The sequence below is a fragment of the Peromyscus californicus genome, unplaced genomic scaffold (assembly GCF_007827085.1).
Source record: "Peromyscus californicus insignis strain IS unplaced genomic scaffold, ASM782708v3 Scaffold_15__1_contigs__length_86483966, whole genome shotgun sequence".
Taxonomy (NCBI): domain Eukaryota; kingdom Metazoa; phylum Chordata; class Mammalia; order Rodentia; family Cricetidae; genus Peromyscus; species Peromyscus californicus.
Genome location: NW_026294447.1, coordinates 34,623,037 through 34,639,253, shown reverse-complemented (window position 1 = coordinate 34,639,253; position 16,217 = coordinate 34,623,037). Strand labels below are relative to the sequence as shown.

Below are 16,217 nucleotides of genomic sequence, written 5' to 3'. Positions count from 1 at the left end.
GACAATCACATCATGTGCCCTTATCAAATGACTTAGCAGTTACCCTAGTTGATTATAGAACACTAGTGAAGGTGTATGTCTGCTCAGTGTCTGGGTAGTGCTACCTGTCATTGTATCAGATTTTGAGAAAACAAATATCCATTGACAGGGGAGAGTCAACCACTCTTGATCCCTTTGTGAAATGCATTTCACTTAGTCATAGAGACTTAAAAAACGAGCGACATACAGCAGTATGAATGGTATTTAAAGCATCATAGTTATTGAAAAGAAAATTTATACTCCTGAGTATATTATATGAAAATTTTAACAGCTCACACTAATCTTTAATAGTAGAAAAAAAATAAGTCTTGTTTCCCTAAGACTCAGTTCTTAAAAGTGATTTCAAAGGGGCAGGGTCTATGTCTTGCTTGAAGTTTAGATTATGAAATAATATGTATTTTTTCCAAACTCATGAAAATTTGCACTTAAAATGTGTGCAAGTAAGAGACTAAGGGTATAGCTCAGTGGCACAGAGCTAGGGTAGCTTGAGTGAGGTTCTGAATTCAACCCCCAACACTACAATAATGAAGTGCATTGTGCCTCAGTAAAGCACTACTGAGTACATGGATAATATTCTATTCACTAATTAATTGGTTTGAACATAGAAAATGCTTCACAATATCTACACTAATCATGTATCTAAATTTTGAATCTATAGTATTCTTATATATGATGCAAAAATACTTTATCTAATAACCTGTGTTCATTTTCTCTCTGAACCTGCATCAAACTCCTTCTTTTTAGGGACATTAAGTGGGTTATTCTTTGTGGCAGTTCCCTTCTTCAAGATAACCACTATTAATTTCTCCTCAGATATGTGCCCTGTTTCCAAAGACAGAATGACCTAATTACTGGGGACCAACCTCAGCAGTTTCGGGGGTCTGAAGAATGGGATACCTGGAAGGCGCAATAATGACTCAGAGACAATGTTCATGCAAGCTGACAGGTCACTTCGGGCTTCTGCAGTTGCTAAGTTTCTTTTTTCTTCCCTGGCTTCTCTTAGCTTCTCTTAGTTTCTCTTAGCTTTTGCTACAGCTTCTTTTTAGCTTCTCTTACTTTAGCTTCTGCTTTTGCCTGGTGACCTCAGTTTTTTATTATCGTAAGTAAAGGGGGAACAGAAAGAAAAGGGGAAATCACCCAATACAAAATGTTCTCATGATTGCAAAGGTTATTCTTAGAAAATCACCAATATATTCTTCATCATCTTTTACTAAACACGGAAACTATCCCAGACTTAACACCAAAGCAAGCATAATCTATTTTTATTATTAATGATTATACAATCTTTTGAGCACTTGACCCAAAGGCTAGCAACATGCAATTTCACAAAAAAAGATAAAAATAAGAACAGTGGTCAATGTACCAGACAGTCATTTCCTTCTCACACAGCCTGCTCCAACCTCAAGACCCCTGTAGCCACCTAAGTTTCTCCTCAGCCTTCTATAAACACTAAGCCCCATGACTGGTGGGCTACAATGACCTCAGACAAGAAATCTGTCCCTTCAAGTCAGCAACTTCTGCCCTTCTATATCCAACAATTCCAAGGAAGACCTAATCTAATTTTTAGAGCTTCCATGAAAGGAAGCTCACCTTTCTTGGCAGTTCCTTTCAATCTAGGAACCCAACAAAGCTTGTTGCAATCACTCCATCAATTGTCACATTATCTCCACTCTCCTTCAGGAGGAATAAAAAATATCTAAATTAAAGTTGCCATCTCCCTTTCTTGGTGTAGGCCACTGTTTTCCTCCTGTTCTAGGTTCCCACACTTTTAGTTTGTCATCCCATCTATATGTTACTCCATCCACAGTCTTCATCCAATACCCCTTAGGGTCTCAAGTTTTACACAATGCCCTTGGAATATCCTCAGAAACTGAATTATTCATCATGGCCAATTTAAGTCCAGTGTGTTGATACACATCATACCATGTGCTATAGTTGACCACACATTTGGTACATTTTATCCAAGCCTAAAAAGCTTCCCCAGGCTGCAGGTTCTTTCCCATGAACTGACTTAACCCCATCCTGAGTGATCATCTCTGTATAATTTCCTGTGAAATTTACTTCACTCCTTTCCTGTATCACAGAAATCACCATTGGTCTAAGAACACAGAACATGAAGATCAGATAGAAGAAGAAGACTAGTATTACAAGAAATATTTATATGGAGGAGGACATGGCATGTGCATGCCATAAAGCATGACCTTGGGACATGTAGGCATTTCTACCTTGGCCCTCTAGAGGCATGCTAAGCAGAAGATCCGGAGGGAAACACACGGAGGGTTGATGGTCCACAATCTCAGGTCCCCTTTTCTCCAATCTCTGCTGGCAGCACGTCAGCCATCTTATATGCCGTCCCCGGCACCTAATAAATTAGCATCAAAAGACATGCAAAATTTAAATGAGAAAGATATGGATCAGATTATGTGTGATCACCATTTTACAGGTGGACAGTGTCATTGCTGTTCAGATAAAGGATAAACAGGTATCAGCAAAATTAATGATGGTTAGGGATGCCAAACTGTCACAGCTTCCTTTTATATTTTGGAGTCTGTATGAGATGCAATGACTACAGGAATAAACAGTCTGAAATCTCAGTTTCCCCTGAGAAAGAACATATATTTATTGGTGTCAAAGAAGAAAACAGCATTGGCTTTGAAAATCCACACACAAATGTGAATGTGTGTGTGTGTGTGTGTGTGTGTGTGTGTGTGTGTGTGTGTGTGAGAGAGAGAGATAGAGAGAGAGAGAGAGATACTTTCTCTTTTTTCTTAAGCTCCAGCTTAGCATTAAGTACCTCAATAAAACACTACCAAGCACATGGATGATATTCACCAACTAAGTTTGCTTGAGCATAGGAAGTGTTTCATAATATCTACATTAATCACATACACAGGTCCCAGCCTTGTGTTCCTACTCTGACTTGCCTTAGTGATGGGCTATAACCTGGGACTTTTAAGATGAAATAAACCCTTTTAATTTTAAGTCATTTCTTTATCCTGTTCTGAGAGTCATATTCATAGATGTAGTAATTCTTGGGAGCTGTAGTGAAATTGACTCTATTAATTCAAGTTATATGTTTTGGAAAAAATGAATGCTCCTATAATGGTTTTTACATGGTATCTAAATTCAGTTTCTATTTCTATGATAAACACCCTGACAAAAAAGCAACATTGAGAGGAAAGGTTTATTTAATCTCAGAAATCTCAGGTTATAGCCTATTACTAAGGGATGTCAGGGTAGGAACTCAAGGCAGGAACTGAAGCAGAGGCCGTGGAGGAATGCTGTTTCCTGGCTTGCTTCAACTGCCTGCTCAGCTTACTCTCTTATACAACCTAAGTCTACCTGCTCAGGGGTGGCACTGTCCAGAATTGACTGGGCCTCCTTACATCAATCATTAATCAAGAAAATGCCCCCAGAGACATGTCCATAGGCCAATCTGATGGAGGCAATTCCTCAATTAATATTCTTTGTTTCTAGCTAGCCCTTCTTTGTGTCAATATGACAAAAGCCAACCAGAAGACATAGATATTGAGTGGTAATAAAACCACCATTGAAAGAATCAAAGGACATTTTAGATCAGTGGACTCACAGACATCTTCTTAACCTCCAATCATCTGCTTAATCATCTGGCATCTGTCCATCATCCCGAAGGATGTTTAATGGATAAGAACATGACAGAACATGTTCCAAGGACATGCCAAATATTGGACATAAAGCAGTCAGGAGAGAGAGTCCCATGTCATAGTGCAGAACATGATGAGTCCTCTTTTTCCAGTGGAGAGGTTTTGTGTGTGCACGTGTGCATGGATACATGTGTGTGGCGCATGCATGTGTGTGTGTGTATGTGTGTGTGTGTGTGTGTGTGTGTGTGTGTGTGTGTGTGTGTGTGTGCCCATGTATGCATGTTGGATAGAACTGTAAGTTGAAGAAATTAATAATACATATTTCGTTTTAAGAATTCTTTGGTTTCAAACAGGCTGTAATCAAAGTCTTACAATCTCATGTTACCTGAGGGGAGATTTCTTGCTTGAGAAATCTTCTCACATTATCCTAATAAACTTTGTATTAATTTTAAAATGCCATCAAGGCAGCAATTTCTAGAATCCCTGGATCTAACGTTGGGCAAACACCCGTTTCAAAGAAATAGCTAAACCAGAGCTCCTTAGCAAAGTAATAAGAACTCTTAATTTGAAGCCCTTTCTTTATCCTGTTCTAGGAGTCATGTTCATGAACGTTGTAATTTTTCTTGGGAGTTGTAGTGAAATTGACTCTATTAATTCAAGTTACATGTTTTGGAGAAAACAAATGTTCCTAGCAGAAAAGCAGCATGGCTTCTCTATAACTCTCAGGAACACTTCTCATTCCCTTTCTGCATGGTCTTTGTTGTATTCACATTCAGGGATGGCCCACCCATGTGTGCAGCAGCAGCACTTGTGGAGAAGTTAATGCTCATACCCGGAACATTCAGTTCTCTCAGTCTGAGACTGTCTAAGCCGGTTCATCCATCTGTTACTTCACGTACACACACCCCCCCCCAGGCAATGGCCCCTCAGATGAGTGCAAGGCTTTTAGGTATTTTGATACTAGTCTGTTTTAAGAAAGTAAATAGCTTTGGGGAAGACTGAGTGCATTTATTGGCTGCTTATTATATATTCATTATTCCTGAGTTAAATGTTTAATAGAATATAAATAGTTCTCACTTGAGAGATTTATTCAGTCATTCCATCTCTTTAAAACTTCCTGAGTTGATAATGCTTTCAGAAAATGATACAATATGGCAGATACAAGGAGTCCCAGGGACACAATAGTAATTTGTGTTCCTTACTTACCGAGGGGAGAGTAAGTGGGCAAAGGGCCTTTTTCTATTAGTGACTATAACATTATTGCAGGCTATTCACTAGCTTCTATATGTAAATTTGGGACATGGTGGAGGGGTGTACCTTCTCTGTATAGATGCAGCTCCTATTTTACGGCATATTTGATGATAACAGTGACAGAGTCTGGATTTTAGGCCCCATGTCTGGGCAAGCACACAAGCAGATGTGAGCAACCATACCCAGAAGTACCAGTGACTGGAGTAGAAAGCAGTTGCACAGTAATCCAGAGCAATTTTTTTTAATGTGATAGCTATTCCCTATATTCTATGCTGCTTAAGATAGCTTCTTTCTTTTGTTTAATACAAATTTGGAAACTAACTTGAGGATAATGTAATTCTAACTTCAACAGGTATATTTTCTTTCTTATCTATGGTAGAGGACTAAGAGTTGCTTGTGAATTTTTGTCTTCTGTTTTGCTGTTGTTGGGGTTTTGGGTTTGTTGGTTTAGTTGGTTGGTTTGGTTGGTTGATTGTTTGGTTGTTTGGTGTTTTGAGACAGAGTTTCTCTTTTTAACAGCCCTAGCTGTCCTGGAATTCATTCTGTAGACCAGGCTGGCTTGAAATTCACAGAAATCTGCCTGCCTCTGCCTCCCGAGTGCTGGTATCAAAAACGTGCACCCCATCCAGTGCATGTGTTTTATTGCATACACTCTTGACATTCTATGATGGGGCTGTCCCTGCTTTCCCTATTATATAATTATAAAATGACTCTGATTCACAATCACTTTACAGATGTTTAGGTTCTACAGAAAATACACATGCTGAGACCAATAGCTCCTGTTATTTGAAAGTTTATTCTTAATCAGTGTGTTACCAGTGTTAGTGCTAAGTGTGCCATGGATTTTAATAACATCTTGTTATATTAATCAATCCACATTTGGGAAGCTTTAGATTCACTATTTTTGGTTTGTATTTTAAATGATCTCAGTGCTTTCATTCTGATAATTATCTTACTTCCCATTCAGTTAATTGTTATAATGGGGTACTTTTCAAACTGGGAAATAAAAATCGGAGCATATACTAAAGTTTTTCCTCCTGCTTATGTGGAAACTGTGGATAACTTTAGAACAGCTGAAATATAAGTTAAATATTCAGCACCTAATCATATAAAATATGGTTCCTCATTGTTCAGCTCTGGGCTATTATTACATCCTCTTCAAGCATAGGCATTGTTTCAGCCATCTAACTGGGTACTGATGAGACAGTTTCCTTAGAAGTGCATAGTTTGGTAAAGAGGATGAGAACCACATCTTATAGCCATAAAAGACTTGTGGTCATTTTGAAGATGTTATCCTCCTCTTGCTCACTCAGCACAAAGAATAATATTAGTATCAATGAAAGTGTCAATTATTATTTCAGAGATCGCCCAACGGTGCCTCTTTCATTCTCTATTGTACAACTTTAGCAGTTTTAATATATTTTAGTATAATTTTTGTTTCATGTTTCTATTATCATATGGCTAATACTGCTGCAGTATTAGCCTGCCTTCATTGGCCTTCCTGGCCACACATAGTAGGATACTTTTTTGTGTGCTTGTTTTGGTGGATTTTGAAATCACAGTCATTAGAACAGGGCAGGAGGATTTGTATTGGAAGTGTTCTGTCTTTTAGGTTGAGAGCATGTTTGTTCAAGCCAGTGAGACCTTGGCTTTCCTATGTACTCCCTCAGAATCAGTAACAGAGGATATTTTTTTTATTCACAGCAATATTCTAACTCCTTAATGGTGAGTCACAATCTCTTTTTAGAACACAATATGGCTGAGGTTCTACTTTCCGCTGATCTTCTCACATGTGGTGATATCACTTCCACAGTTAGTGTCATCTCCCTGGACCTAAATATGCAACCCAACTGAGTATAAAACCCAACACTTCCTCTTCTCACAGATTGTTATTCATTGTCTCATTTTTAATCTGTGTTCTTTGACCTCTGAAGAATTTTCGTTTGTTTGTTTGCAAGTTTAAGCATACTTTGGCAAAGTTGTTAGTTATAATATAAATCAACATTCTTGGGCACAAATGTAAGAGTAGTTGGTGTTTTAGCTAGCTATGTCATATTAGCAACTCATCATGGTTTATTCTGGTGGGAATTTCTCTTTTCAATATTTTGGTACATGAAGTGAAATAGACCTATGAAAGTTCTTTAATGATTGCTCAACAAATGAAATTTAACTGACATCCCTCATACATATTCATACATATTCTGTAATTCCTTCCTTTGCAATGGTAAATTTGCATATTTGTTTATCTTCCTACAGCTTCTTTTCTGAAATATTGACTTTACAGAGCATATATTTACTCTTGACCACTATCACTCCCTTTTCCCTTTGTATTTACATACATATGCAATGTTAGCATTATTAGTCAGTTCATATAATCTAAAACATTTTAATGCTTTAAACGTTGATGTTAACTTCAGTATATTTATTTGTAGCTTTAGGCTTGAAATTTTATTTTCAAATCTGTGATATCATTTAAAAGGATTTTTTGCAAATGTAATGTTCATATTATTATATAAATTCTATGCAAAAGTCTGAGTACTACAGTTACTTCTACCTATATATTTTAGGAATGATTTAAAACCTAAGATCTATATATTGACATGCATAGTGTTTCTAAAAAAATGATCTCCAAATTTAGATAGTGGATATAGATCTAGGTCAGCTAATCTAAAAATTTCAAACTGGAACATGCATAAAAATAAGACTAGAATATAAAAAAGTAAGAAAATACTCTTTGCATTCTCACAAGAACTAAAAAAAAAAAAAATGTATGCTCTACAAACAGGAAAGAAATGTTGGGAATTCCTTTTCTGTTCAACCAGCAGATGTCATGTTTGGGTGTCAGAGCCCAAAATTGTATTCCTGTCATGACTATGTGTGTATTACAAATGAAAGAGGATAAAATATAAAATATAAAATAATATAAAATATAGAGTATCAATGAAGACATTTCATGTGTGTTTTTAAAAACTATAGAATATCTATAACCATGACAGCATTTATTACCAACAAATACTATTTATGTACCATGTATATCTTACCTCCTCTTTAATCCTTAGATAGCATAATTATTCAATTTAAAGGGAAGCATTATCAAACTTTATTTTTAAATCAAAATTAAGATCTTACTGTGCCTGATTATTTGTCTGTATCATTATTATTTTCGCACATCATTGATATTTCTGTTCTAACTCAGCATTCCTTCATCTGTCATATGAGCTATTCCGTTATCTCAGAAATGTTCTGACAAACTGCTCCAGGAAAATTATAACCAATTCAATTTATTCATGGAATGATTTCACTTTTAGTTAGTTAGTCACAAAGTAACATCAGTTTACTGATGTCATAACAATTGTCATAAATTGAGATTAAAACAATAAAATCTATTCTCACTGAATACTATGGTCAGAAGTTCAAGATGAGTATGAAAAAAAGCCAAGGCCAACACCAAGACAAAATTAATTCTGGATTTCACAGGACAATTAGAAAGAACCTACATACACTCCTGATGTTAGGACTTTGATACATGTTACCAGAATTCAAATATTTAATGCCCTTTTTCTAATTTTACTAGCAAATTGGAGAACATTGCATTCCTCTCATATGTAAACACCAAGGAAGTTCTTCTGGGTAATGAATATTTTGCTTAACGCTTCCAGTTTCACTAATTTGTTGTGGGGTTGGAGCTTGATAAAAGTACTCCATATTGATTCTTCCAAGTTTCAAAGCTTTAAATCTTAACTTTTAGACCTACTGACCAAAGGAAGCACAAACATGAGTTTTCTTTTCATCAGCCCCCCCCCCCCCCCGCAGCAAAGAAGTTGATCATGCATCTCCTACTACACCTCTTTAATGACACTTTTCATCATTTTTTTTTTCAAATTTTTTTCTCTTCTGTGCTTACTCTCTCAAATTTGATAGCTCTTATCTTCTCATTGTTTTTAGCCTTGGATTGTATCAGTTCTCAGAACTTAATCTTCTTTTCTCGGAGTTCGATCTCTTCAGCAATCCCCTCATTCCCGGCACTCTAATTTCTATGAGTATGCCTTAAGCTGGCAAGACCATACCTCTAGTCCTTACTGCTCCCTTATTCCAGTCTTGATAAACCCTCCTACATACTTGATATGTCCAATTTATCACTCAAGTTGTTTAAAAACTTATCTTCCTGAACGTCTCTCCAAAAATCCAATTTTTCAATAGCTCTCTCTGTCTGCTGGTAGAAAATTCTTTCTCACGGTTGCTTAGCCCATAACCTTGGCTTCGTCCTTGACTCTCCTTTTCTCATCCTGCCAGCCAAGTCAACCCTTCATGTGTCTATTCTCAAAACCAAGCAGGAAATGGGTTCGACTTTAATAGTATGACTTTTCAGGTAGAAGAGTTCCTTATGGAAGATGGAACATAAAGTGATAAGGCCAAGAGAACAGTGAGTTTGTTGAAGGTCTGATGGGTCCACAGTCACACTGAGTCACTTTCTGCTTCCAGGAAAGGCCTATGCCCCAGAGTTCTATTATGACACCTACAACCCTGTGTGGCAAAACCGACACCGAGTGTATTCCTACAGTCTGCAGTGGACACAGATGAATCCGGATGCAGTGGATCGCATTGTTGCATACCGCTTGGGTATTCGGCAGGTAAGGAGTTTAGTGCCTGTCTTGATTTGTTTCTGCTTTCTTTCTTGTCATCTCTTGTTGAGACTTTGATATTGTCATTTTTTTATTCATATTTTCAATGTATTACAGAATTGTTTTTAATTTCTAAATTTTATATTATTTTATGACAATATTGCTTCACAGAAACTGCTCAGAATTAATTACCAATCTTTAAAATTAATCTATGCATGTTCTATTATTGCAGTAAACCTATTAAAGTAATATCCTCTGAGCCCATTGAAGGGATATATCTCTAGATGTGTTCAAGAAATTATATTGTACAAAAGGAATTTAGGAGGTTCTTATGTATACTTGATTGTATGAATTCATTGCCCTAGTCCTAAGAGGCTAGATGCCTTATATATTTTTACTTGAGGGTTCAAGCTATATACAGAATATTTTAAAAGTTAGTATGCCTGAAGAATATAAATAATTTAGAAAATTAAAGAGTAATAAAGTAAATTATTCTAATTTAGATGAAGATTATGAATTGTGTTAAAAGAGTTAATATTGTTTTACACAAACACTGTGAAACTCAATGCTTGATATCACTGACAATTTTGAAATTATATAGAGGTCTTCAACTTGTTTCATGTTAGAGACATATTTTCTGTGTGAATGTTTCTACATGGCAAAATACTTTGAAACAAAATTTGAATCACGTATAGATTTGTAGTACATGATCCAATTCCTTAACAAAAATCACAAAATGAAAATCTGAGTTGGGACAATAACAGGAAAAATTTGCTTTGGAGAGCAACTGCTTAATGCTTGTCTTAGTTAGGGTTCCTTCTATTGCTGTGAAGGGACACCATGACCACGGCAGTTCTTATAAAGAAAATATTTAATTGGAGTGGCTCACTTACAGTCTCAGAGGTTCAGTCTATTATCATCATGGCAGAGAACATGGTGGTATGAAGGCAGACACGGGCTGGAGCTGAGAGTCCTACATCTTTCAGTTAACAGGAAGCTTGGGCCAAAGAGAGCTGAAAGCCCACCCCCACAGTGAAACACTCCCTCCAACAAGGCTGCACCTCCTATTAGTGCCACTCCCTTTTGGGGTCATTTTCTTTCTAACCAAAATCCCTATCAACCTATCCAACTGTTATCATAAAACTATTCATTTTATCTTATTCACATCATTTATAAGAAAATATCTAGTAAGGCAAGGTTCAAAGTAAGATTCATTACACATTAAATATTCTTGTACCAGACTTTTTCTTTTGGGCCACCAACCGGCTCCCAAATCATGACATGGAAACTTATTAGTAGTTTGTAATGCTTGGCCTTAGCTTTGCTCTTTTCTGGCCAGTTCTTTTAACTTAAATTAACCTGTTTCTCTTTATCTACCTTTGCCTCAGGGCTTTTTACTTTTACTTCCTTCTGTTTATCTTACTTCCACTGCTTCTCATGTCTTCTTGCCCCTGGTGTGACCCTCTTTCACCCTCATTCTCTTTTCCTCCTCCTCCTCCTCCTCCTCCTCCTCCTCCTCCTCCTCCTCCTCCTCCTCCTCCTCCTTCTCCTTTTCTTCTTCTTCTCCTTCTTCTTTCATTCTTGGTCTCAATCCTCGAGTCCTCCTCCTATTTATTCTCTCTGCCTGCCAGCCCTGCCTATCCCTCTCTGCCTTACTGGCTGTTCAGCTTTTTATTATGCCAATCAGGTGCCTTAGGCAGGAAAGGTAAAACAGATGCAGCACATCTTTACATAATTAAACAAATGCAGCATAAATAAATGTAGCACACCTTTACACGGTTAAAGTAATATTCTGCAGCATAAACAAATGTAACACATCTTTACAAAGTTAAAAAAAAATATTCTACAGCATAGTCTCATCACTATTGGGTTTAATCTCAGAAACGTAAAATCATGCAAACACAGGGGCATTTGATCGACACTGCATTCTTATCTAGGTTATCACAGTTCGGTGATCAGCTGATCCCAGCCCGTTCAGAACCTGTCTCTTTCAGTATTATCACACTTACAGGGGTAGCTGGGTATTCCCAGGTCCATTTCAAAATAGTGTCCTGCTTCTTCCAATTGTGCGCTTTTTGTTAATGAGGTTGATTGTAGCTGAAGGTTTTTTTGTGCTCCCCTGGCACCAAGGACCCTACAGCTGCTTATAAAATAATCACTCAGAAGCTTATATTAATTAAAACTGTTTGGCCATTAGCTTAGGCCTACCATTGACTAGCTCTTACATTTAAACTAACCCATAATTTTTATTTATGTTTAGCCACATGGCTTGGTATCCTTTCTCAGTTCTACCTTCACATCTTGCTTCCTCTGTGTCTGGCTGGTGACTTCTGACTCTTCCCAGAATTCTCTTCTCTGCTTGTCCCACCTATACTTCCTGTCTGGCTACTGGCCTATCAGCACCTTATTTATTAACCAACCAGAACAACACATTCACAGCATACAGATCAATATCCACAACAGTTGATAAACACAAGACATTTCAGACTAACACATCTCCCCCCCCCCCCCCGCCTGCCCCCAGCTGACAGAGTTACCATTTCTATAGCCTTGCTTTCTAAACAATTACATTTATTTATTTGGTATGTATGTGCAGAAATGCTCACACCGGAGACTGTATGCAGAGGTCACAGAACAGCTTGCAGAAGTCACTTCTTTCATTCTGCCCTGTGGGTACAGGAGGTCAAACTCAGGTTGTCAGGCTTGGAGGCAAGCACCTTTACCTACTAAACCATCTCACAGGTCCCTTTCTATATTCTTAACGTAGTTCTTAGTTAAAAGTATTTTCTCTTGGAAGCATCTTAGAGCATTCTTGTTTTTCACACCTCCTTGTCTTTTTATTTCAAGTCCTTACGCATTGTTTAATCGTTCATATTCATGTCTTATTATATACTCATATACAAATATGTACTTTAAGCATACAGACCTAGAAACAAAGGGTTATTTGCAAGAATAAATTTACTTTTGGTGTCCTTCCCTGCTTTATTTCGGAGAGCTATTGTTTTGTTGTTGTTTTGATGTATGTGGGTGTTTTGCCTGCATGTGTGTCTGTATACCACACCTGAATCTGATGCCCATAGAGGCCAAAAGAGAGTGTCAGATCCCTTGTAACTGGAGCTATAGAGTTATGAGCTACTCTGCAGGTCCTGAGGATCTAACTCAAGTCCTCTGAAAGAGCAGTCAGCGCTCTTAACCACTGGGGCTTCTCTTCAGCCACACAAATCTATTTCCAATGTTAAAGTCAGAACTTTATCTTCAGTTTCTGACTTCATTTATATTTTCTTAGAGCAATTAGGTAAATTCTCATTACACCTTGGGGGGCTTCCTTCTTAAGTCAGGGGGATTTACCCAATTCTTCTTATCCTTTTCTCTTGTCTCAAAACTTGTGTTCCCACCTAATGTCCCTGTTACATACGCAAGTCAGAATCCTTTCCTATAAACAAAGGTTGAAAAGAAAGCTAGGGATCAGCAAATGTTTTCCTATATTCAGACAAATGGAGAAGTGTTTAGAAGAGAGGTTTGGGTCCATTTTCTTCATACTCATTGTAAAAGCCTGTTTGTTCTGCAGTAGGATTGTTGATGGAACGGCTATGTGTTTTTCCCAGTGACACTGTCTCCCTTTAAAATGTGCTTTTCTGAAATGAATGTATCCACAGAATCCATGCTGATTTGTTTCTTGATCACAGTTCTGGAATAACCACCCAACATCCTGGGACATACATTTCCCCATCACTTCACTGTTCCTTTCCCTGTTCATTAAACAATGTTCTATTCTGCTTCTTTCCAAGATGATTCATATATGATATGGGTATATAAATTTCCCTTTCATACACCTTTGAAAATAATGAATTCTATACACCTCTGGCTTCCAAGTCTAGACAGCCTAGCCTCATCATTTTTAGTTATATAATCCTGAGCATGTTTCTGAACTCATCCAAGTCTGAGATCCTGTCCAGTAAATTGAACATAACAATATCTTCCAGTGATACGGACCAGGTCTCCACTTATTGACAGTTCAAGTGCTTTTGCACAGAGCACTCCTGGCAAACCTTTGTAGGCATTCTTGTACTAATTGGCAAGATGCGATAATTTTTTTTCCAGAGCTCACTGTAGCTTGCATTTTTGTGCTGTATTTTACTAGGCATGCCAAATACCCCATGCCTCAGTGTGATTCCCAGCCACGCTTTTAAAGTAAACTAATATGCAGACATTTTCTCATTGTGCTTTTCTTGTTTTTATTTCAACCCCATTATCCCCCGTGAGATCCATTTTGCTGGTTTACATTTGTCTCATCCACTTTGACTCCTGTTAAAGCATTCTTGATCAACTCAGTCTGCACTGCTAATACACTAGGCAGTACTGCTGCAGCGAATCATATTTCTACCGAGTGGCATCCAAACAGCAAATCATTTTCCCTGCACTGTTTTGAATCTGTTGCCTTATCATATCACTATTTTTCTAGCCTTATTTGTTACTAGAATTCTAGAATTTTCTTTATATTTATAAATAGTTGTTTTTCTTTTGTTTTTTGTTTGTTGTTTGTTTGTTTTTGTTTTTGTTTTTGACACAGAATCTCTCTACATAGCTTTGGCTGTTCTGAAACTGACAATAAAGATCAGGCTGGCCTTGAACTCACAGAGATCCACCTGCCTCTTCCTCCCAGTGTGCTGAGATTAAATTGTGCCAACATGCATGACCTAAAAATAAACAGTCTATTCCTGGTGTGATTACTATGATACTTTGTCTTAAGTGATAATTTTACTCAAATATTACACCTTGCTGTGGAAGAGACACAATGGTTCTTTTGAGGCTGTCTCAATATAGAATCATGTTCTTATGATCTCAGCCAGTTGAACAGACAGGTGGTGTTTGTGAGCACAAGAATATGTACATACATTTCTTTTCTCACTGCCCTGTTCATTACATCCAGGTCTCATGAATAGCCTACATGCTGAACACTCTCATCAAGCAACATTGCTCTTGAAGTTCCACTTATGGGCAGAATTATAACATAACACAAAGCATTTCATAGTCAATGAAATTCATGCAGTGCTTTTCTCCAAACCTTTTCTCTTCAATTATAGATAAAAATGGTTGCTATAAATGATGTTTATATCCATATTATCTCAGAAATGTAGGCTCATTTTCTGGTTCATGTGAAATAGCATACTAACATTTTATTAGGACAAAATCCCATTATTTTGAAAAATTTACACTTGAAATTTTATCTGATTAACACTTTCATGAAGAATTTGTGTTATGTTTTAGTGACTTTTCCAGTTAATTCACTTGGTGCCAGACTGCAGCTCACATTTTAGAGCAACCCTATTGATTCATCTTCCCAAATTCCATAATTACATCAATGAATCTTTATTTCTAAACATAGTAAATGTACCTTGAATTATTTTGAAGTAAACATATTAGAAGTGTATCCTCAGCAATTTTACCTTTGAAAAATCATGTGAAAAATCCATCTGGGGCTGGAGAGAAGGCTCAGTGGTTAAGAACACTGTTGCTCTTCCAGAGGACCCCGGTTTGATTCTCAGAATCCACATGGCTGCTCACAACTCTCTGTAACTTTAGTTCCAGGCCATTTGACACCTTCTTCTGGCTTCTGAGGGCACCAAATGTGCAGAGTATACAAAAATACATGTAGGCAAATCAGTAATACAGAATAAATAAATAAAAATAAAAAAGGAAAATATTTTAAAAGCATTTAAGTATATTAAAATACATAACATATTTGAATAAAATACCCATATTGATAAGTGCAATTAATATAACCAAATAAAAATTTTTAAAAAACAAAATAAAATATAAATTTCCCTTAGGAATTAGTGTTCATGTATTCTTAATGAGATCACCTTTCCAGAAAGTGTATATTAATTTATTTTTAAAGTGTGAAAATTTTTAAAATAATTTGCATTGCTATCTATCAAGTTCATTTATGTAATTGATTCATCTATGACTGACTAAGGTATACCTTAAGCCTTGTTTTATGATTTTAAAGTGACATTATCTTAGGTCGCATACTTATTTTAAGCTTTTGCTTCTAAATAATATCTTCTATCCATGAAATATATACTGTATAAGATATGACATATTTCCCTGCAAATAACAGAGGCTGAATAACACAATAATTTGTGTATTGGGTGGAAATTGAAGGAGTCCATTCTTTGAATATCAAACACAATTATACAGATTCAACTTGGTTTTTAATTCAGAAAACTTTAGAAATACTATTAGCTCTTTTTAAATTAACTATAATTACAAAATCATAGTTCTGTTGTTAGCAAACATCTGGAAGACATTGCTAAACTGAACCAAGAATTCTGTTCAGCTCTTCACTGAGGTATTAGCTGACTCTTTCCATTAAGTCTGTGATCTGTTATTAAATATGATTTAAAAATAAACATCTCAAATCTTGAGATTCATTTAATCATTTACTTTGTTTACAAAACATCTCAGTGAGTCTGGGAAAAATACCCAAAACTGAGAACCTGCCTGAGGAACTTTGAGAAGACCAAATATGAGAAGCCAACAAACTAACTTTTGAAACAGAGTTTCCCCAGGATCTTCATGTCTTTATTCATAATTTTGGAGCTCAATTAAGCAACTGCTTAATCTCCTCAGACAGCTACTGGACTCCAATTACTTGCTTTGTTTGTTACTCCAGAGGAAA

The 16,217-nt window shown here is 36.7% G+C and overlaps 1 protein-coding gene across 1 annotated transcript in view; it reads left to right on the top strand.

Moving 5' to 3' along the window:
* The window catches only part of Mdga2 (MAM domain containing glycosylphosphatidylinositol anchor 2), a 794,049-nt gene that overhangs the window by 698,433 nt on the left and 79,399 nt on the right, over positions 1-16,217 (top strand). Inside the window, 1 exon segment of the mRNA XM_052738256.1 lies at positions 9,396-9,544. Coding sequence (XP_052594216.1) covers positions 9,396-9,544 — 149 coding nt within the window.